We start from the raw sequence: 21,998 nt of genomic DNA on the forward strand, positions 1-21,998 counted from the left end.
TTTTTACTAATATATGTTACTATTTCTTCATAAGAAAAGAGATTATTGCATCAATGTCAAAAACGTGACATGCATGTACATTTATTCTACATTAATGAAGGTCCTTCAAAAATTTATTTAATAAATTCTTATGAAACTCAATACTGAAAATATTAATTAATCATTAATGGTTATATTAAAAATAAGCTGATATAATTAAATATCAGCAGAAAAAGTATAACACCAGATTTTTTATTTCTTTTTCGCAAAGAGAGAGAAACTTTGAGTCCTTTTAATTTCTCTGGTGTGAGTCGCCTCGGTTTACTGAACACCGGAGGTTCTTTAGTGAGTATACAATGATTCGTAGAATGATTTACTGATACAAGATTGAAAGCAGGTTTTATTATGTTAGGAAATTCAGAAAGTAAGGTAAGGTGAATTATCCAGAGTTGTCGTTAAACCAATTGATGGACCATTATAAGTTTTACCATTCACTTTAAGGGAAGTTAACCTGTCAATTAATCTACGATTTTTGATATCGATTAGTAATTCAAATATTTCTAAAAAATCCGCACCCAGTATAGGCCGAGAGACATCTGCAATTACAAAATTCCAGGAAAATAATCGCCTTAAGCCAAGGTCTTAACGTTAAATGTTTAGTGCCGTAAGTTCGAATAATTGAAGAATTTGCAGCATACAGAACGAAGCTCGTGTCTGGTACACGTTTAGTTAAATTCGCTTGAGAAACTGGAATAACAGAACAAGCCGCTCCGCTATCTATTAAAAATTTAAGTTTGGATTTGCGGTCGTAAAGAAATAAGCGGCTTAATTCATTGCAATCGTCAGTAGCCGCTACATCTGACGATTCTTTAAGTTTTCCGAATAGGAACACGGTTCTACACATTTTGTAGCTTTATCACCATAACGTGTATGATACCAACATTTCCTAGTATTATTGTAACAGAACGCGATCGGGAACGAAATTTTGAGGTTCTATTTCTGTTATTACTGAGCAGTAAATGTGTAGACATTCGTTGAATTTGTTTTGTTAACTCCTCAATTTTTGTTTCTAGTGACTTTAAAGAAGTATTTGTTGTCAATGCACTAACCACTGCAGTATTAGTTGTGGTTTCATTAATTTTATCACCAATTTGTGATAATTTTTCTAAATCATCATCACAAACTGACAATATTTGTTGCATTGTAACAGGTAAATGATGCAAGAAAAGTGTTTTTAAAACACCATCATCAACGCAACCATTATTTAATTCCTGCATTTGCATTAAGAGTTGTGAAGGAGTTTTATCTCCTAGTTGAAGATTTTGTAAGAGAGCTTTAAGTTTTACATTTTCGGAGTCAGCATATTGTTTAATAATTTTATCTTTCAGAACTGCGTATTTAGCGGCAGGAGGAGGGGAACGAATTAGATTACCTACGTAAGCTAAAACATCGCAATCCAAGACAGAAATTACAAAATGAAATTTAGTGACTTCCAAAACAATTCCCGATGTGATAAATTGCGATTCTAATTGTAAAAACCACAATTCAGAATTACTTTTCTAAAACGAAGGAGCTCTAAATGCAACGCGAGCCAACTCAGCAGATGCCTCCACTTTAGTTTCGGCATCCATTTTGAATACTATAGAACAAGAGTAAGATCAAGTACGAAAGTCAAAAATAATTCGGAAAGTAACATACCTCTCATTCGAAATTTATGTCTTTCATTTCCGTTGACGAAGCTGAACAATACTGATGTCAGGGTCACCACTTGTGGGAATATGGAATGATTCCTCCACTTAAAATTGTTCAGAGCTTCAAGAAACGACGCAACGGCATTTACAACAAGGAACAAGAATATATTTATTCATACAATAAAAACAAGAAATAAAAAGATTAACAGAAGAAGTTGAAGTTATCTCTCTCTCGAGTTAAAAAAGAAATATTAAGTTCTTGTCGGCCAGATTGCATAGTGGGTAGTGCTACATTGATACCACACATTTACGGTCTTCTAATGTAATAATCAATTTACTCAGAAAAAAATGTTATTGTTGTCATTTAAAAAAAATCGAAATTTTTTCACTGTAACCATAAATAGGAGAGAACCATTGCTTTAAATAATCGCAATCTCGAACGCATGCCACCAAATAATAATAGTTGAATTTCTTTTCGAATTGTTGAATGGATAGGCCGCTAGATGATCATATATCGGGAAGCTTTCTTTATGATTACTTTCTATATAATGTAATATGTGAGGTTTCTTAATTAGATATTTTTTTACATATATGCTATATCTTCTTTATTTAATATTTGGTTAATGTTTTATATTTGTAATTTGTCATTTCTTAATGCATTTTTGGCGATGCATATGTTTGTCCTTTTTCTCATTCATTTTGTCATTTATTTCGTGCAATTTTGGACCCTTCGGTAAATCTAGATAGATGTCGGGAAAAAAAATGTTAAATTTTTATGTTAAAAATTAGTAAAACACTTTTCACATTAGAATTTTTTATTGCTTTTAACGATTTCATTAAACCTTTTACTTTTGTGCTTATGTGTTATAAATGGAAACTGAATCTTGTCCATCAATAATATGAAGACATTTCTCATGACTCTATGGAAAACTAGTGAGTGTTTGATATATTTCATTGCCACCGCGTTGTTTGAATAATTAATATCGGTTTTTGCAATACCTTCAGAATATAGCAGTTTTTTTTCTTGGACGAGGCTTTTAAAATCATCACATTCTATGCGATGAGTATAGGTGGCATAGTTCAACCAAAAGTCTCACCAATGTCTAAACTGAAAAATCAATATCCTGAGTGCATTCACCATTCTAATAGTCTACTATGTAGAATTTCTTCATTACAATTAGTTCAATTAACAAAATGACATTTCTATTTTCATCACTTCACTGAAAATTAAAGAATTGATTAAAATTTAGATGAAACTATTGAAAAAGTGTAAAATTTATCAACAATTTATGATTACTTATCCATGCTATGCAGTTTTTTTTAATTTTATTTATTTATTTATTTTTGCTAAGAATTTAAGAAATTCCGAATCAGATTAGTTGTTTTGACTCAGCTATCAATCAGGATCTATCAGTTTTTGAAAACAAAAGTTTTGAATGGATCGAGTACCTCATACTTTCTCTTCCTTCCTTCTCATGCATATTATATCTGTGGGTAGCCAGTATAATCTCATTTAGTTCAATCCCGCGATGGTTTGAATTTCAAAAGATATCAAGATCTCTTAAAATAACGCTTTGGCAAATTTCCTTTAAGAAATTTTCTTATATTATGTACTCTTTGCTGTAAAGTCAGAAAATTAATTACGAGTCTACAAAAATTCGGACTATTTAAGACTTCAGTAGCGATTTATAAAGATAAGCGCAAATGATGGACATTAATAATTGTGTTTGAATTTCAGAAGATATCAAGATCTGTAGAAATAACGTATTGGCGAATTTCCTTCAAGAAATTTCTTGCATTATGTATTCCATGCTATGAAGTCTCAAAATTAACTACATTTAAATGAAAATTCGACTATTTAATATTTCATTAGCAATTAACACAGATAATTCATTATCGATATTAATAATTGCTTATTTACCATATTTTACGAGATTTTCTCATAATACTCATGCAATACATTTTGCATAAACTCTAGCTAAGCTATTTGATGAATATCTAATTTTGCTTGAATATAAATAAATACATCCATTAAATCTATTATTTAATGAATGTATTTATTATTTTTTCAGCTTTGTGCATTCTTTTCTTCTAAACATCCTGTATGTGTCCAAACTTTATATCTTTTATTATCTTATTTTTACTGTCATCACGAAATTGTTATCCCTCGTCACTTTAAGTTAAATTCTCAGATAAGTCTGACTCGCCTAAGTTTGTTAATATTTTAATGAGTTCTGCAGTACTAACCATCTTATGATTTGACTAATCTTCCGCGCTAAAATCTGTGCCTCAGTTAAGAGCAGCTTTCAGATGTTTAATAGCATGAATGTGATAAGTCCTTCACAAAGTTGGCGAAGGTTTATTATTGAATGGATTTAACAACATACCCTTTCAGCGTTTAAAATGTTTAGGATTAAGCTGTAAACCCTCCTTGGCGATTGAATTTTAGAGGAATAACAAACATCCTAAATCTATTGTTTGTAATATCTTAAAATAATCCGTTCAACATTGCAGGTAGAGAGTTTTATGGAAATAAGTATTTGGTAACCGATAGGTTTCGAAAAAACGATTGCATAAAATTAATCTAAAATTGATGACTTGAGCTCGATAAGAATTTCAACAAGTCCTTCAGCAAAATAATTTGTAATGCTTTCTGAATACCAAAAGTCAAATATAAATCTGCAAGTTTAGGATCAAACAGTATTCTTGGCTTTTAAGTCCTACATCATGCTGCGTATTGCTTTTCTCTAACCGAATTTGATTGGAAATGTTTTATCGTATCCATTCAGCTAATAATCCACAGCAAAATAATTACATAAACTCTTAGCATACTTATGGATTTTTAGCAAATCATAATGATTGTGAATTTATTTTTTAATTATAATTTTTAATCTAAATTTTATATGGTGTACTTAAATTGTGATTCTACTGAACTTATCTCAGGGAGTAGATTTGTCAGATTTTTCTAAAACTCTGCTTGCTATGTATAGTATGGGAAGTCTGGAAGAAAACAGCAATTTAGTATATAATTGTGTAAAACTGAAGTACCAAATAAGAGAAGTTTTATAACGACTAAGTCTGTTATAGCAACCGAGATCTTATTCTATTGCATAGAAATGTTAGATACTTCTGATAATTAGCGGATTAATTATTTCAGAAGAAACTGAATATAAATGACTAGTGGTGATGTGTCGGAAACAGCAGAATCATCAAAATTAACAAAGAAAATGTCATCGATTCCTCCAAATAGATCAAAATCCCAATTACTCAATGTTTGATGGGTAAGTTATAAATTGTATTGATAGTTAAGTATATTTTGATTCACTATATGCCAGTAATCTTAGTTTTACAATAAGCTGTGATTTGTCAGCTAATAATTACTTATAACTAATAAGTGCATTAAGTATTTACCACGAGCACATTATCGTGGAACAACTACATCGTAGGAAAATAGCAAATAATCCCATATACAATTTTCATTTGATTGTCATCGTGAAATCTTCTAATGACTTCCAGTGAAAAAATAAACAAATCTCTACACTCTGGCCCTGTTTGAATAAATCAATGATACTTTATTTTTGTATCTTGTTGGTTTCATTCAATCGCCATTAAGCGTTTTAATTTAAATTTTTCGTAACATTTACAATCATTTTCCAGACAAATTTCAAAGTTGCCTCCGTAGAATAAAGGTGTATAACTACTACTATTTCATTTAAATTTGAATAATGTGATGTTTCACTTGCTCCCGAATTCAGAATATATATTTGATGTAAGAATGATAATCCGCGTTTTTTACTGATATTCCATCTAGTATTTCATGATAGCGTACTTTCAAAACAATTTGAAAAAAAAATGAATTTCAAAAGTTTAACATTATTTGTATTTACGTACAATTTTATTGTTTTATGATCTTTACTTTAAGTATGAATAAAGATTATTTTATGTGATTAAAATTATAGATTTTTATGCTAAATATATTGCATATAAATTTCGAATAATTTTTATTATAGCAAATAAATTTTATATACAATATAGAGAACAATAATTAACTAAATTTTGTAATAACAAATAAAATTCGCATACAAGATTTGCAAACGAACGAACGCATTGCATACATTTTTGACATAAATTGAAAGTTTGTTTTTAGAAATTTTACAAGGAATTGATATAATTTTTCATTTTCAGTAAGTCTCTGTGATGCTTCAAGCGTTTCATTTTCGGCATAGATAGGGTATAGAACGGTAGAGGAAATTTTTGGAAATCTTAATTGTTAAGATCCTTGTCAAATACAAATGTAATAGATTTCAGGTGAAAGAATACACAAAAAACAAAAACGCGAAAAATATATGTTTTTAAAAAAGTTAGTTTATAAAATAATCGAGCACCATACATTGCAAGAATAAGCAATAAAATTATAATATATTACATCTAAAATTCAACGGATTGAGACAATCGTTTCTTTCAATTAAGAAAGAGCGATCAATGATCATTATGGAAAGTGGTTTATTTTTTTATCAAGAACTTAAAAGTTTAACTAATAATAATAGCTATTCCAAATCAATCTGTATTCTTTCTTGACGCAATGATGGATGATTGTTGTAGCTTGCGAGTGGAAAATTCCTATTTCTCAATTAATCAAAATGATTTTTTTATATTAGAAAGAGGAACTTATTACATTTCAAACTTTATATTCACACTTTCTTCAGAACAAGAACCTTCTCAACAAAAATGTCATACATTTCACATTATGTACCACCTTCGTTATTATTTTTTGACTGATAATCTTGTTACAATGATTGTCAATGTCTTTCATATACCTCGGGCCCCAGTAGATGTAGGAACATTTTATTAACCTAGTTATTGGTCTCATAACCGCACCTTTAGCAGCAATATATCAAAACGAATTTTTATAATAAGAAAAAGTAACTTTATTATTACTCACAATATATAAGAAATATCGCCGAAATTTTGTGTTCACTGGCTGGACATGATAAGAGTAAATTTTGGTAACGAATCCCAATAATGCTCAGGCCCATGAACACTTCCAATCGCTTATGGTAGAGCGTTCTATTACGCTGGCCACCCGACGCGTTTGTTTCATCTGTCCCGGTGTAATATCGTCCGGCGCGGCTTTTCCCTTTTATCACCTGAGGAAATAACGCTCAAAAACTACCTGAGACCGAAATGAGGGCGAATAACGATCAGCTAGGGTTCTATCAGCGCTGTTGGCGCCGGCGATTTTCGCCTCAGCAATCAATTTCGGCCATCTGGTGTCCAACATAACGCCTATTTGCCGGAGAGATATTTTTAGTGCTTTTTACCGGCGGCTTGCTGCCGCCTATAACCGAAATATCACTTCGGGCGTGATTTCTTTCCAGAATTTTTTTCATTTTTTTCCCTTCCATATTGCCCACCTTAGCTGTTCAAGGTGTGCCTTTAGCTTGTCAGAGGTGTTCGACACATCTTTGGACATATTAGATCATATTTTTTGGTGCTTGTTTTAGCTCGTTGAGTAAGACATTAAAGTTAGCCTAATATTCTCTTGCAGTTACTTGTATTGCTTTTAACTTCATGGTCGCAACATATTAACCCTCAGCTAGGCGCCGCTTTTTTATGCCTCATGTTAGTCATGGCAATCTCTCAGATCACATGATCGTTCCTTCCTATGCAGAAGAGTTTTTAATTTTCATAATTAAATACATGGAATAAATTTATTTTTTATACATTATTCATACTACAGAGATCTTGAAATAAAAAGAAGTAGAGGAAATAAAGCAACCTGAATTATGATATTGTTAAAATTTCATATTCATACAAGACTGTTAAAATGATCACCTACAGTAACAATTGTCTTTGGGAATATAAAATAAGATTGTAAGTAGGTTCAGATTTTAAGTTATATAAAAAAAAATATATGGAAATAAAAATTAAAATACTTTTAGGATACATCTTTTTAACAAGTCATTTAGTTTTGATAATAAGCTTTGTATTTAATATTACTATAATCTAAATATAGAGAAACATCATATAGTATATTGTGTGTAAATTTTCTTTAGCCTTTAGTGCTTTAACAGGATCATAATGCCTTTTTAAGAAGTATGTTCTAGAGAGTACAAAGGTTTTAAGAAGTATGCTCTCGAGTATTTTAGATAATGACCTTTTTGATCGCAACGGGGAAAAAATATCAAAATGGTATTCAGTTTGGAAGTCTTCTTAAGGGTTCTATCAACAACAAACCAATAAGCTTGTAAAGAAATTCTAGAATGCTTTTATTCCTTTCTATTACGAATAAATACATTTTTGTTACTTATTCCGGAAACATTTAGCATTGTGTAGAAAATACCCATTGGTCGTTTTCTCGGTACTTTATAAACATTATAGATGCGTAGATTATGTGGATATCAGAACTCCTCATTAGGCTTGCAATAGAATTATTGTATTTCTCCTTTTCATTTTACTTTTATGTATACAAAGGGAAAGTAACAGTAATTGTCTAAAATTCGAACTCCAATTTTGATGAATTTCCAGTTTTAAGAACTTGCTCAATCCCAAAAGCAATTTTTGGAATTATGCCTTTATTTCTACTTATGAAAGCCATAAATCTAAGTCTGTGGCTTGCAATTTGGTAAATGATCTTTGCACCAAATTTGTAAATTTCTATTAAAAAGCGAACGCAATCCACTCAGAGGAATCTAAATGTCCCGAGTACGATTAAATGTAATATCTATAAAATGTAAAATTCTATATAAATTAAATTTAGCACACAAGTTTAGCATCTATAAAATAGATTCCTTATGTATACAGATTAACAGTAGGAGATTTCTGTATAGAAAATAAATTATCTATCACAAATTCCAGAAAAATGCCAGCATTTTTAAGGAAATAATATTAAAGAAAGTGTAAACACAAGCTATTGCAAATTATAAAATCTCTAATTGCATTACATTTAACTTATATATAACCTTTATCCTATTATTCTTATTGTATACCAAATATATTTGTTTAAAACTAACTAGAAATAACCTGGATACTGTATATTTTCAGAATATTTCATTTTTTTTTCTAAATAATATAATGATATAGCATTCTCATTTATTGTCATTTGCCAACGTATTTCGAAGTGGCATGAGATGAAAAACAGTTCATAAAACATTTTTAAAAGTAAATACATATTATCAAGAACAGATTCCCAATAGAAACAAAATTAGGTTTGCTAGTGTACAGCCTTCTCAAGAAATATTCTCTCCCGATGCAGTGTAATTTCAAAAAGTAGTCTTTTACTTCTCAATCTCAAGAGTAAAAATACGAAATATTACACTTTTGATTTCTTGAACGACGTGCACAGCATGTGTTAAATTACCGAATCCACTGAAAAGAATCCATGACAAAGCCCAACTGCAATAACTTCTGCCAGAAATCAATTTCCATCATAAAAATTTCCCCGTTTAAAAGATAAGTTGAAACACCATTTGGCAGCGGTAACCGTCTCATCCACAGTTTTCCAGTGGAGAATTAAGAGAAAAAATATCGCTATTATAAGTCTGTATAGAAAACTAAAACTATTTTCCGCCGACTAATGGTTTACCGATACGTTAAGGACCATGCACTGAATTACTTCGCCATCTTTGCTTTGTTCTCACCAAACGGCTTTTCTGCCGATTGTAAAGTGATGACTCTATTACACGCTGTTAAATTCCTGGCTCTAGAAAAATTGGTTTTGGCGTAATATTTGGCGACAAAAAGAAGCAGTTTTAATGAGTGAAAACTTTTGCCTGTTAATGGATCTGCAAAACGAGTGAGCTTCCTGATAATGCGCGGCAATTTAAGATTCGGATGCATTCTGATACAGGAGATCCATTTATGTTGAGTGCATTAAAATTAAACTGAGTTTTGTGTTTGAATCACCATTTTAAAAGTTGCGAAGAAGAATTTGTTATAATCATTATGCTAATGGACTGACATCTTATTTCCTTTTTTTGAAAATTATTTGATGTAAAATAAATATATTTCTAATATTTAAAATTAATTTTAGTTGAAACTTAGTGAAATAATTGACATTTAAAGTATAAATTTATATTTCACTTCTTCGCTTGATTCTGTACCTAATTCTGAAGATCTGCAAGAATTATTACAGTATGAAATATTACAGTAATTCCTATTTAGGAAATCAATTGAAGTGTTCACAGACACATTCATATAATTTTCAAGCAAAACTATTAAAAATTTATTTGCAAAATTATAATAATATTTAGAAATTCAATTTATGATAAAATGATAAAAACTTATATTGAGTAAATTGTGTAATACTAAGCTAATGAATTTGCAACGAATTCTTGAAGACTTAAATGGAACAATTTTGAAAATTTCTCATATTTTTTGTTCATATTCGGGTTGAAATAGAAAAAAAAATCAAAACAATTATGTTGCAGTGGTATTAAATTTGGATTGTTACTAAAATTATCAGTCACTATAAATATCTGAGCTAAACTTTATCATAATGTAACACAGTTAATTTTTAAATTCATTTCAAAAAACATTTTTATATCCCAAGTAATAAAAACTAGTTTTTTATTTATCTTTAAAATTACTGCCTGTCGTCCACGTCCCTCTCATCAATTTCATTATTCTTATCTAATAAAGATAATTATGGTTCTTTCTACGACTACGATTAAAATAATTATATTATGCTTTGAGATCATATTATTAACTGAAAAAAACTGCATTCAAAATAAGACCTTTTATTCTTTACTTAGAAAATATTTTATAATTATTATTAAGAAAAAAATTCTTGTTTAGAATATGTGAATAGTAATATTTATTTATCTAATATTTGGTAAAATATAATTTTAAGTGAATTTTTAATATATTATATTGCGCAATTTCTTTTGTTTCCATATTAGAAATAATCGGCATTATTCTAATTAATTAGTAAATATTTTATCATTATTATTAAGAAAAATTTAATTTTTTAGAATATGTGCATAGTAAATATTTACTTATCTAATATTGAGTATAAAGAGGGAATTTTTTCCCCCTTTCTGCTTCCATATTAGAAATAATTGCCATTATTTTTTTCAGTAAATATGTTGGATTCCATAGATTTTTTTAAATTTAAATTTTAGAAACTAATGGTTGATGCTGTTATCCGCAAAAATTACTTTTTGCTGTTTGCAGTCTCTTCCAGATATTCAAAGTCAAACGAGCTAGATTTTAAAATGTCTATGGGAAAAATTCACTGATTTTTGAAAGGTATTTGTAAGAAAATTTATTACTTGAAACAGATTCAGTTACGTATATGTAAAGACATTTTTCTAATAACAGAAAATAATATTATCTCAAAATTTATGTTTTAGCCCTAAATCTCATTTATATGCTTTATTGGTGACGGTTTCCATTTTTATAAAAATAGAGCAAACAATGATTCAACTTTTTTTTTTTTTTTTCAATTTCAGCATTCAATCAGTTTGTTCTTTCCGAGCCATTCTTGACAGATAAAGTTGTCCTAGATTGGTTTAATTTTGGTCATAATATTTTACTTTCTGATTTGATCCGAGTTCACTCTCCAGATTAATCTCCGTTTCGATAATAGCTCTTACTTCTAAATCCGGAATAAAATACCCTGCCACTGGAAGCAATGACCACAAATAACGTAAAACAAATAGCCTTCATTCTTTACCGAAAGCCACCATCCCAAAAACAGAAAGTAAAAGAAGGGAAAAAAAGAAAGAAAGAGAAGGACCCGAATATACTTCATTCGTATTGAAGCTTTTTTCAAATCCCGAAGTCCTTGTTGCCACTGCTGATCTATGATTTCCAACAATTCTCTTTTTGGACAGAAAACGGTTTGCCCTTTTTGGTTGTTTACCTCCCCTCCACGTTCTCTCAACATCCCCCACCTTTAAAGACGGACGGGTCTCATTCTGAGGGGTTTATTCCTAAAATATATTAGGTCGAGTCCCGTTGGTTAGAACTCTATTTTTCGGCGTCATATCGCCCAAGCCCCATTCTTTATCCGGGCCTCATAAGCGCTCCCACCGGTCAGGCAAATGTTGGCAAACTCCTCAAAATTTATGTACACCCCATTTTTTCTTTGATGGCCGGATTTCGGAATTGAGGGGGGGGGGTGGCAGCTAGCCTTATTCGAATCTGTTTATTTATTTAGTTTCCCTCTTTCTTCCACCTTTATATATTCGGAAAAAATGTTATCTTTGGAAACCGATTTCGCTTAAAGTGCTGTGGTATTTTTCTTTTTTTCTTTTCAGCAATTCTATTGGGAACCAATGGAGCCGAAATGGGATATTTAAAACTTTCAGAGATGTATGATGTTCATTTATATTGTTGAATAAGGGATACTAAAAATAAAATGGCAAAGCAACAAGAAATGAAATTCATTTTTATTCACAGTAATATTTGAAATTATCAAATAGGTAATAAAAAATTTGTTCTGTGCTGCAGTACTTAATGTAGTTTTTTGTTTTAAAGTAATGTAATTAAAATATTGTATTGAATTTTAAATAATATATTCATTATAATTTATTGAGTATGGTATTCAATCCTTGCTTCAGATCATTATTGTTATTACCACAGAGAATACTTAAAAACGATGTAACTTTCTGAATGCAGGGAAATTTTCAAAGCAAATATTAGAAGAAAGAGAAACTTCTTTGTCAACAACAATATCATCTTTCTGATTATATTTATTGACAATAAACAATATTGTCATATTTAAAATTTTATATTTTTATTATGCTTTTCAGTAATGTATTGCCACAAAGACGCATATTTTGAGATTATAGTTAAAAGCACTAATACACTTGCATACGTAAGTACTGCAGTTTAATCATGATTCTTGTCTCTACAGAAGTTACTCTTCGTCTACAAAAGCTTGCTGAATAATCTGAATGTCTATCATTGCATCAACACGGTAGCTAAGGCCGAATTTTACGTACGCGGTACCTTTATAGTATAGTTACATAGTACAACAGAATCTACCTTTCCCATAAAAGGTGCATTCCGTCATAAAATAAAATTACTTCGACTCCACTGCCTTGAGATGTCCAATCAGGAAATGAGAATTGGGGAAGCTTCTCCAATTCGAATCTGAAATACACTCGATGATATAAAAATCGAGTTCAAAAATGTTAAAAAAAAGAGAATTAAAAAACAAAAATTATGATAATAAAAATATCTGCTTAAGGATTTCTCATTTATGATGCCACCAGACAATAATTCGCAGTATTTTCTATGTTATGCTTGAATTTAGATGATTGGTCTTTATATCATCAAGGCTTAATTTTGTATAAAAATTTACCAATCTTTATGTCATCAATATTTAATAATACCTCAAGATTTGCTAATCATAATGTCAGCAAGCCTTCAGATTTCTTAATCGCAAGAAAAAATTATACAGGGCAGAAATAGATGTTAAAGTATTTTTTTAATTCTAATTTTCGATTTTTTACATGTCTGAAAGGTGTCTCATGTCATTCATGAAATAAATTTTATATGGCTTTTGCGTTTTTATTCATGATCTATTTTTTTGTGTTAGCGAATTTAATTTATTTTGAGCGAATTTTCATCTTATGTTATTCTTCTGTTATTTGTTTTAACGCTTCTTCATTGATTATTTGTTTTGTTCAACTGCTTTTTTTTGGTATATTAAATTTATAATTATATATTTTATCTTCTTTTAAAATTGAGTTTTCTTTTAAATTCAGGTTGATTTTGTATTTATAATTGTTACTAGAAAAATAAATGCCTTAAAACAATGTCATTCTATGCTGATATAAACAAATGAAAAGGATTCTTTGTGTTAAAAAGTTGTGATTAATGTAGGATGTTTATATAAACTTCTTTTTCTTTATTTTTTTACCCCCACATTCAAAAGTTTTAAAACCAAACTTACACAGAATTTCCATCGTACGCTTTGATCATGATTGCACAGCGCAAGGAAATATTCAGTACTCCAATATGATTACTCCAAAAATAACTTCCCGTTACTGCAAGAAAAGTTATACTTCCTAATTTCCTTCAAATCTTCGAAGAATTTTTTTTCATTGTGCTTTTGTGAATGCAAATGATAATTGTCAAACCCATATTTAAAGTAATTCTTAGATATTAAATGATGAATTTCAGAGAAAATGGTAGAGGCAATTCTAATTTCTAATCCGAAGCATCATAACATAAAATGATTTTAGGATTAATTTGTTTAATTTTATGCATTCATTAAAATATTTTCTGAATTATAGTATATATTCATTTACTAACACAACGAAAACTACTATTGTGAAATATATTTAACATATTTTTAAATGTATTAAAATTGGAATTTTGAAATCACTGCGATGCTAATGTTTTGAATTTTAATACAATGAAGTAATGAGTTTTATGAAATGATATTCTTTGAATTTACTAAGGAAAAATGTTTAAATTTCTATCAAGTTTTGATTAAAACCTAATAGAAATTCTAAAAATGTATTCCTAATTGATCATTTATTGGAGTGTCAGATTATTAAATTTAGTAGTTCAAATTAAAATATTCTGATCTGTAAAGACTTTTACACTCTTTTTAATAGCACATAACAAATCATGAATGACATATGATGCAAATGGTAGATAATTTAACTGCCGATAAGCTTTATTATGTTCAAATAATCATTTTATCTGTAAATAACCTTTATTAAGCAAATATAAAAATATATTATTACACTGTTACTCACGTTCCAAAAATGGTATTAGCATTTATTTCCATGCTCTATTTACGTGCTAGTACTTCCTCCAAATATTACAATATTGTTAATACTCAACACAAAATAATGCATATGTAGCATAGAAGTAGTGCATATATTAGAACTAGTGAGCTATAAAAATGTATTTAAATTTAACATAATGTGTTCTGTCCTAAAATAATCAAAAAACAAATATATTTTTTATTTATATTTTATATATTAGTAATATTTTTAGAAGCAATATTTAAATATAGTTACTCAATAATTTTGCTTTTCTTTTTAGAATTTTACAAATGTATTTTCTTTTGACAAAAAAAAAAAAGAATGATATTATTATTTTATGATATTCTACAATGTTAACTTTTTATATAAATTCAAAGACTGGGTCCTAGCATAATACTAACTTGAACTAATTAGTTCAAGTTAATATTATACTAGTACTAGTATAACATTAACTTAGTACTAGTTCACTAATACTTACTAGTATAATCATATCTAACTGAACAATAGAACACAAAATATGTATTATTAATGAAATAATCGTTAGTGCAAACCAGAATAAAGGATATGTAAAATCATTAAATTTATAATTCCGATTTTATATCATTTTTACCCTAAATTTAATAAAAAATGCTTCAAATCTGTCATGATTTAAGAAGACTAATTATGAATTAATCTGAGAAAGGGAATATCGGATGATATTCGATACCAGTTGGAATCATGATATTAATAAATTTTATTTTCATCTGACTTTATTAAAAAAATTTCATCACTATACCATGAAAAATTAAAGAAATTACTTTTTAGAATCTTAAATCATATTTTAAATGAATTTCAAGTACATTTTCACGCTTTAAACCTACGATCAATTTATGTGGAAACAAATGATTATTAAAGTGTTGTATTTTTTTCAATAAAAATAATTGAAGAAAAGTGGTGATAACATTTTATATTTTATTAAATAATATGAAAAATTAAATACATTTTAAAAAATAAATAATTAGTAAATGTAATGAAATAAGAACGTAAAAAAAAGAAATTAAATGGAAATACATTTTTTTCTCGTATAAATATAAACAAGTGTATTTAAGTTCTGAGATTCATTTTTAAAAAGTTGAAGTTGTTATATATTAAAAAAAGGAAAATTGATTTGTAATATTAGTTTTGTAGGAGTAAAAATTCTAAATTAAAATTAAGAAACTTTACTATTAAATAAAAATTTCAAAATATTTTCTAGAAATAATTAGGTAGCATCATAATAATATACTTTTCGTTAACCTCCTAATGGTAGAAAAACTAAATAACCCTTGACATTTATTAAATCCACTTATTTGCTTTTTTAATAAGAATAAATAATGCCCTTTTGTAATACTTACTAAAAGGTACTTCAGTTTAGAATGCAATCTAAATTATTGATAACAAAAGAAAGCGTTGCAAGATAGTTAATTCCTTCTGCAACAATGTACGCTATTCATGTCAAAGGGAATTTCTGAATGTATTGTCTTTATTTATTTTCATTTTTCTGCATGAATAAGCTGTACTTATTTAGTATATTAATTTGCGGTTTAAACTGAAAATGCGGACAAATTAATTTTATTGTTACCGTCTGTCTCTCATCTCTGAATGGAAAATACAAATTCATGATTAAATTTATTCCTCAGAAACATAGTGAGAAATATAAGGATAATTTGACACAATTAAGACTAGCTTGATAATTATATTAAGAATATTCCTCACGGTATTCATAATATATTATTTAATATTTATTGGCTTATTTTAGAACTAAACATTCCTTATTAAAGTATTTTCTTAAATGTTCAACTTAAGGGCTGCATATGATAAAAAAAGAATTCAAGAAAATTTCAACTTTTATTTAAAATAATTAAATTTTTTGCATATTGTGAACTTGATTGGAGTTTAATATATTATATATTATTTAGTTTGAAGTAAAATTAATTCTTAATTAAGACTCTTTTTAAATGTATTTCTTAGAGCTTTTTCTGATGAATGCAATAAATGTGATGTAACATAGGTTTTTGTTTTAAATCCACATTTCAAATATTAATTAGCACTTATTGAGTCAAAGAAATTTATGTAGGGGGAATGTTAAGTTATTTATATAAAACGAAATTTAAATATACAGGAAAATCAACCTTTCGTATCCTGAACTATGGCTTCCATCTAATTTTAGATGGATAATGAAAATAAAACCATATCTAATGATTTAGATAAATTAAAAAAAAATCTTTATAGATTTATATTTGTATTAGCAAATTAATTTCGTATTTTGGCTTTCATAACTCAAGGAAGTAAAGGATTATATTATTGTTATGAATTAGTTATGTTATGTCTTTGTGCTTTAAATGTCATACTAAGAAAAAAAATGTTTTTGAGACATTTTTAATGATGTGGAATGGTTGTTAAATTTATTCTATTTGAAGCTTGTTGCTTTCAAATAGAATCATATTAAGATTCTATTTGAACTATAGTGACGGATTTGGAAGTTCTAGGGTATGAAGTAAAGGTAATGTGCAGGTATTATGGTAATATATCTGTAATAGGAAAATGATGACTATGAAAAAAATAATAAAAACCAGTCACCGAGTTGAATGAATTCTTTCTTTCGAGTATTGCTCGCAGAATGTGTTCTCCAGTTATTTTTTATTTTATTTATTCATTTTTTTTTGCCCCAAGCGCTCTGTTGTTGTTCTTCAAAACAACGATTTCCTGACAATTATTGTTATATTAGATTTTGCAAGCACTATCTTTTTATCTACTAACTAGGCTTTGTTGTGTTTAATTATCTGTGCTTTTAACTTTATCCATTATGGAACTCGTTGGACTCTTCGTAGCAACTCTTCGGATGATTTTTGCAACAATATGAAACGTTAAATTTGTTATTTACATTTTTATCAAATAATGAGTGTCCAAAATTATGGAAAAAAAAACTCTAAATAATATTTTTAAAAATTATATTTCAATATATGAAAGAAATGTGCTGATGCATTTGCAATCATTAGTCTGGTAGAGGTAACAGATTTACCCTTAGAAAACAGACAAATGTACTCAAAAAATCTCAATGCATTACGGAAAGTGGCACTATAGTTTTACGATAAACAAACAACTATACACAAAAGTGCCTATTTAGTAAAGAAAGAGATATTTAGTAAAAAAAAATTATTTTTAGTAACGAGTTAAAAAGGATAAAAGTTGTGAAACAGATAATTTAAAAAATTATTTAATTTTCTGTGTTAGGAAATTAACAGTATTTAAAGGTTATGTAGTATGGAATATTTAATATTGATTATTCCTAAAATTTATCAATTAAACATAAAAAGATAATATTTTTAGAAGCATGTGTTATAGTGTATCATCAAGTAAATAAAGCAATAACATAAATTACAGTAAGTGAAATTCTTCTAAAGTTGCCCATTCTTTTCAAATCATTGCATCTCTAAAATCTGAATTCATTCATATTATAGATAAATTCTCTGGAACCTCTTTCAATTAAGTGAGATCTAAATTGAATGGGGAGCATTTATACTTAAAAAAGTTTTTTAATCAAAGCATTTTTTTTCCTCTGAAATTATTTTGTCAAATATCTCCATTCCCCCCAAAAAAAGATAAAATTATTCAAAATATTTTACGAGTTCTATTAATACATCTCTCTATCTCAAAACTGAATAAAACACTACACCAGTTCTAAATTCCCTATGAGTTGACACATGACATATATAATTATACACATCTCAAATAGTAATAATTATCATTCAGTGACATTCCAGTTGATACTAAATGGCCGTTAACAATTAAGACTTCATTCTTCGAAGTCCTATTCAATAGAATAGTACTAAGGCAATAGATGTCCAGAAATTCCCAGGGACGCCATTTGATTTGCGGTGGTCGGATGATATTAATAAAGGGTCGTCCTGGGGGCCAAGCGACCAATCAAACTGGCAGAGGGTGAGGAGGATATCCCTGTAGGAATCCTTCCGAGAATATTCGACAATTGCTTGGAAGAATGGGTTTGCAGAAACTAATCATAGCTGGAGAGACATCTCAAGGGGAGGTTTGATCTTGTTCAATCGTCCCCATAAGAAATAGATCATATCCTTGTAAAGAAGAAAGAACCACTTTTTAGAAAATGCACTCATTTCTTTTTCATCTTTGCTAAGGTTTCGAATTCAGTTTTCTAAGTATTTTAGAATAAAAAGGAGACAATTTTAGCTATGTTTAAGAAATGGATCATGTCCTTGTAAGAAGAAAGATACACTGTTGACTTTATATAGAAAATGCGCTCATTTCTTTCTCACTTTTGTTAATGTTTCCTAGACATGTGAATTCATGTTTCTAACCATCTTAGAATAAAAAGGAGATAGTTTTTGTCATATCTTTGATTTTTTTTAATTAAAATTTCTTCATATTCAAATAGTCATTCCAAGTATTTAGAAAATCTATAAGATTAATATAACGTTTTATTTTTAGTAAAAAGAAGAATAATGAAATTCTCGTATAATTTTCAATTCATTGTAATTATCTATATCTGACTTTAATTGTAATCTTCTTGTAATTCTTAATACTTTATGCGAGATGATGTAATCGATTTTAAAAGTAATGCAAAACTTTTGAAAATCTAAAAGAACTTAATTAAAAAAATTATGATGAGAAGATTCAAACAATAATATTAAAAGAAATATGTTATTTTATTCCACTCCTAAACCATGTTTGAATATATGAATCATTTGACATATTTTAAGAAATTTTTTTTTGCACAGACTCTCTATAGATTCTGAGTTATCTGCAATCATAGGAGTATCTCATCTGTTCTAAAATGTGTCTTCTATTCTCTCTATAGCCTTACGAAATAGTTTATCTTGTTCTCCAATAGAATCAATAAGAATTCTAATGTATAGTCTAAAGCAAAGGTTCCCAAACTTTCTCGTGGACCACTTTCAAAGTTTTACTATTTTCGGTAGACCCCCTGCTGCCACATTTCTACTGTATTCTCAAAACTCATAAAAAGTATCTCCCTAAATTGGGGGTGTTAAGAAGAAAAGAAAAAGTAGCACATTTTAAGTTTCAAAAAAGTAGCACAGCGCAAGTCGCATTTCATCCCTTTGCAGGTCTAAACAAGCATCCCGGACGAGCGGGCGCACGGGCGGCACTTTGGAAGTCTCGACATGTGGTGTACACTTGTACTATTATCTATTGTTCTATTTAATTCTGTGTTTGAACTGAGTCTCGAATATTTTTGAGTAGCTACCTAGTGGATGATGTTACCTACCTACGTTGATAGGTAAATCCAAGCCAAAAATTGTGTTCTTTATTATGAAAACCAGAAAATTTTTCGCGGACCCCCACTTACAACTTGTGAACCCCTGTTTTCTTTTCACGTCTACGTGAACCCCCGTGTGGTCTCCTGTGGACCCCTGGGGGTCCACCTGGACCACTTTGGGAACCTATGGTCTGAAGGATAGATAGGAGATAGTCTAAATGATTGCGCATAAGTTATTGGCGTTAATTAAAAAAATTAGCAACATTTTCACAAAACATCTTTCATTATTTAATCAACAGTAACACAATATACATGTAATAAGCTAATACCTGAATTAAAATTATTATAAACTAGAAGAATAAAACAAAATCAAAAATAAAGGGATTTTGCTCATTGTTGAAAGCTTCATTTGTTTGGAATTTTTCAGTAAACTTTTTTAACACAATTTTTTGTGTATGCCAATAGTAATTCGCCTTCAACTGAGTTTCTTAGCTATCTTGGTATATTATTGTGTAACAGTTTTTATGACCTACTGATATCGTTTACCTTAGATAATTCATAATCGTTCATTAGTATCATCGGGGTTCAGAAAAAAAATGGCATTAAGATCTATGAGAATAGTAAAGAAATTTATATCACAAAAGAGGGTCGAAAATGTTAAATTTGTTATTTGTTATTAGCATACGGTATTTTCCGATACCTCTGCAATGTTGGTCGATATTCTGAATATCATACAATGTTGTTAAGCGTTTTTATTCATGCAAGGCTAGCCACATTAAAATATTTTTTAGATTTATGGTTAGTATGAAAGTTCTTGCAGTAAGGATAAATGCAAATTTTGCTTTCGGTTCTATCTAACCCATTCAATCCGCGAACTCAAGTGAAACACAGTATTATATAATACAATAAAATTTAGAAAAATGATAATATACAATATTGTTTTACAATACTTAAATTGTGTAAAATAGATATATAACCTTTATTATATTGATTAATATTAGATTGCTATATTGTATAATATAAATTTCCTATTATTCACCATATTAGCTCCATTTTAAAACATTTTCAAAAACAATTTATTAATACGTACAGATGGTTATAAAAATAATGGAAATACCTTAGATTTATAAAGATTTTTTTTTATTAGTATGGGGTAGGGCCGCCTAAATACAGCGTGGATTCACTTAGGAATCGATTCATACAAGTGTTGAATAGTGTTTAGAAGAATATTGTACCATTCTTCCTGGATATAAAGTTCTGGGAGAGATTCTGGTGGATGATATCGATTACGTATTGAACGCCCTAAAATTGACCATAATGGTTCAAGTATATTGAAATAGGGTAAATGTGAGGATAAATGTAGACGTTTAACTGTATCCATCAAACCATGATTGGACAAATCTTGCTGTATGGATAAATGCATTTTCAACCTGGAAATTTCCATCTCTTGCAGAAAACAAAATTTGCATCTTGGATGAATTTGGTCAACTAAAATTTCTCAATACGTCTCTCCAGTGATCCTTTCTTTCAGGGTTACGATTTGTCTAGCAGAAAACCCTGTCATGACTGCACGTATCATAATATACCCAACTCCATATTTGATAACTGGAAGGAGACAATCACATTCATACGCTTGTGCAGGAGTCCTTCAAACTTGCACCCGTGCTGTTGCAAGAAAAAGTGTGAAACACGATTCGTCAGACCATATTATTATTTTCCACTTGGGAATCGATCAGGTTTTGTGAATGTGAAACCACTGTAGACGACGTTTACCATTAACATCTGTGACAAGTAGCTTAGGAATTGTTGCTTTGCCATAAATGTTCGGTTTATAAAGGCGTCTTCTAACTGTAATCACTGACACTGCAGAATCCAGATGAGTATTGAGCTCTGCGGTCACTTTTTCTACAGTTGATCGCTTTTTGGACATTATAATACGCTTCAACACCCGTCGGTCTCTTTCACTGAGCTTCTCTTTAAGCCCACTATTTTGCTTTGTCGAGCTTGTCTTGCCTCGCTATGTGTAAGCTGTCATGGCATTGAACTCCGTACCTCTTGAAACATCTAAAATTTGGAATGTTTCGGTCATACTTGCGCCATCTAGACGGGTTCCAACAATGTGGTTTCTTTGAAAATCTGAGAAGTCCGACATTATACGCTTTTGAAAAAAATCCAAGAACTACAGAACTTTAATAAAATTAGAACATACTACCAGAATATATACATTGTTATTTATAAAAAAATAACTGGTGGCTATTCTTTTATTTAAATGCTTACTAAGTTCATTTAAAAATGTCACATTTATTCACAGGTGTTTCCATTATT

The 21,998-nt window shown here is 29.1% G+C and overlaps 1 protein-coding gene across 1 annotated transcript; it reads right to left on the reverse strand.

The window, feature by feature from the left end:
* Nucleotides 1-875: 875 nt before the first annotated feature.
* LOC129972544 (uncharacterized) lies at nt 876-21,603 on the reverse strand. Its single transcript, XM_056086722.1, has 2 exons — nt 21,447-21,603; nt 876-1,504 (listed from the first exon to the last, which is right to left on the reverse strand). Exons 1-2 carry the CDS (start codon nt 21,601-21,603, stop codon nt 876-878), a joined length of 786 nt encoding a protein of 261 aa, XP_055942697.1.
* Nucleotides 21,604-21,998: the final 395 nt, after the last annotated feature.

The sequence above is a fragment of the Argiope bruennichi genome, chromosome 1 (assembly GCF_947563725.1).
Source record: "Argiope bruennichi chromosome 1, qqArgBrue1.1, whole genome shotgun sequence".
NCBI classification, from domain to species: domain Eukaryota; kingdom Metazoa; phylum Arthropoda; class Arachnida; order Araneae; family Araneidae; genus Argiope; species Argiope bruennichi.

Coding starts and splice junctions, on each gene's coding strand:
- LOC129972544 (XM_056086722.1), bottom strand. CDS start 21,603: ATGTCCAAAAAGCGATCAACTGTAGAAAAAGTGACCGCAGAGCTCAAT. Junction 1,505..21,446: donor ACTTGTCACAGATGTTAATG/GTAAACGTCGTC, acceptor TTTTACAATTAG/AATCGCAATTTATCACATCG.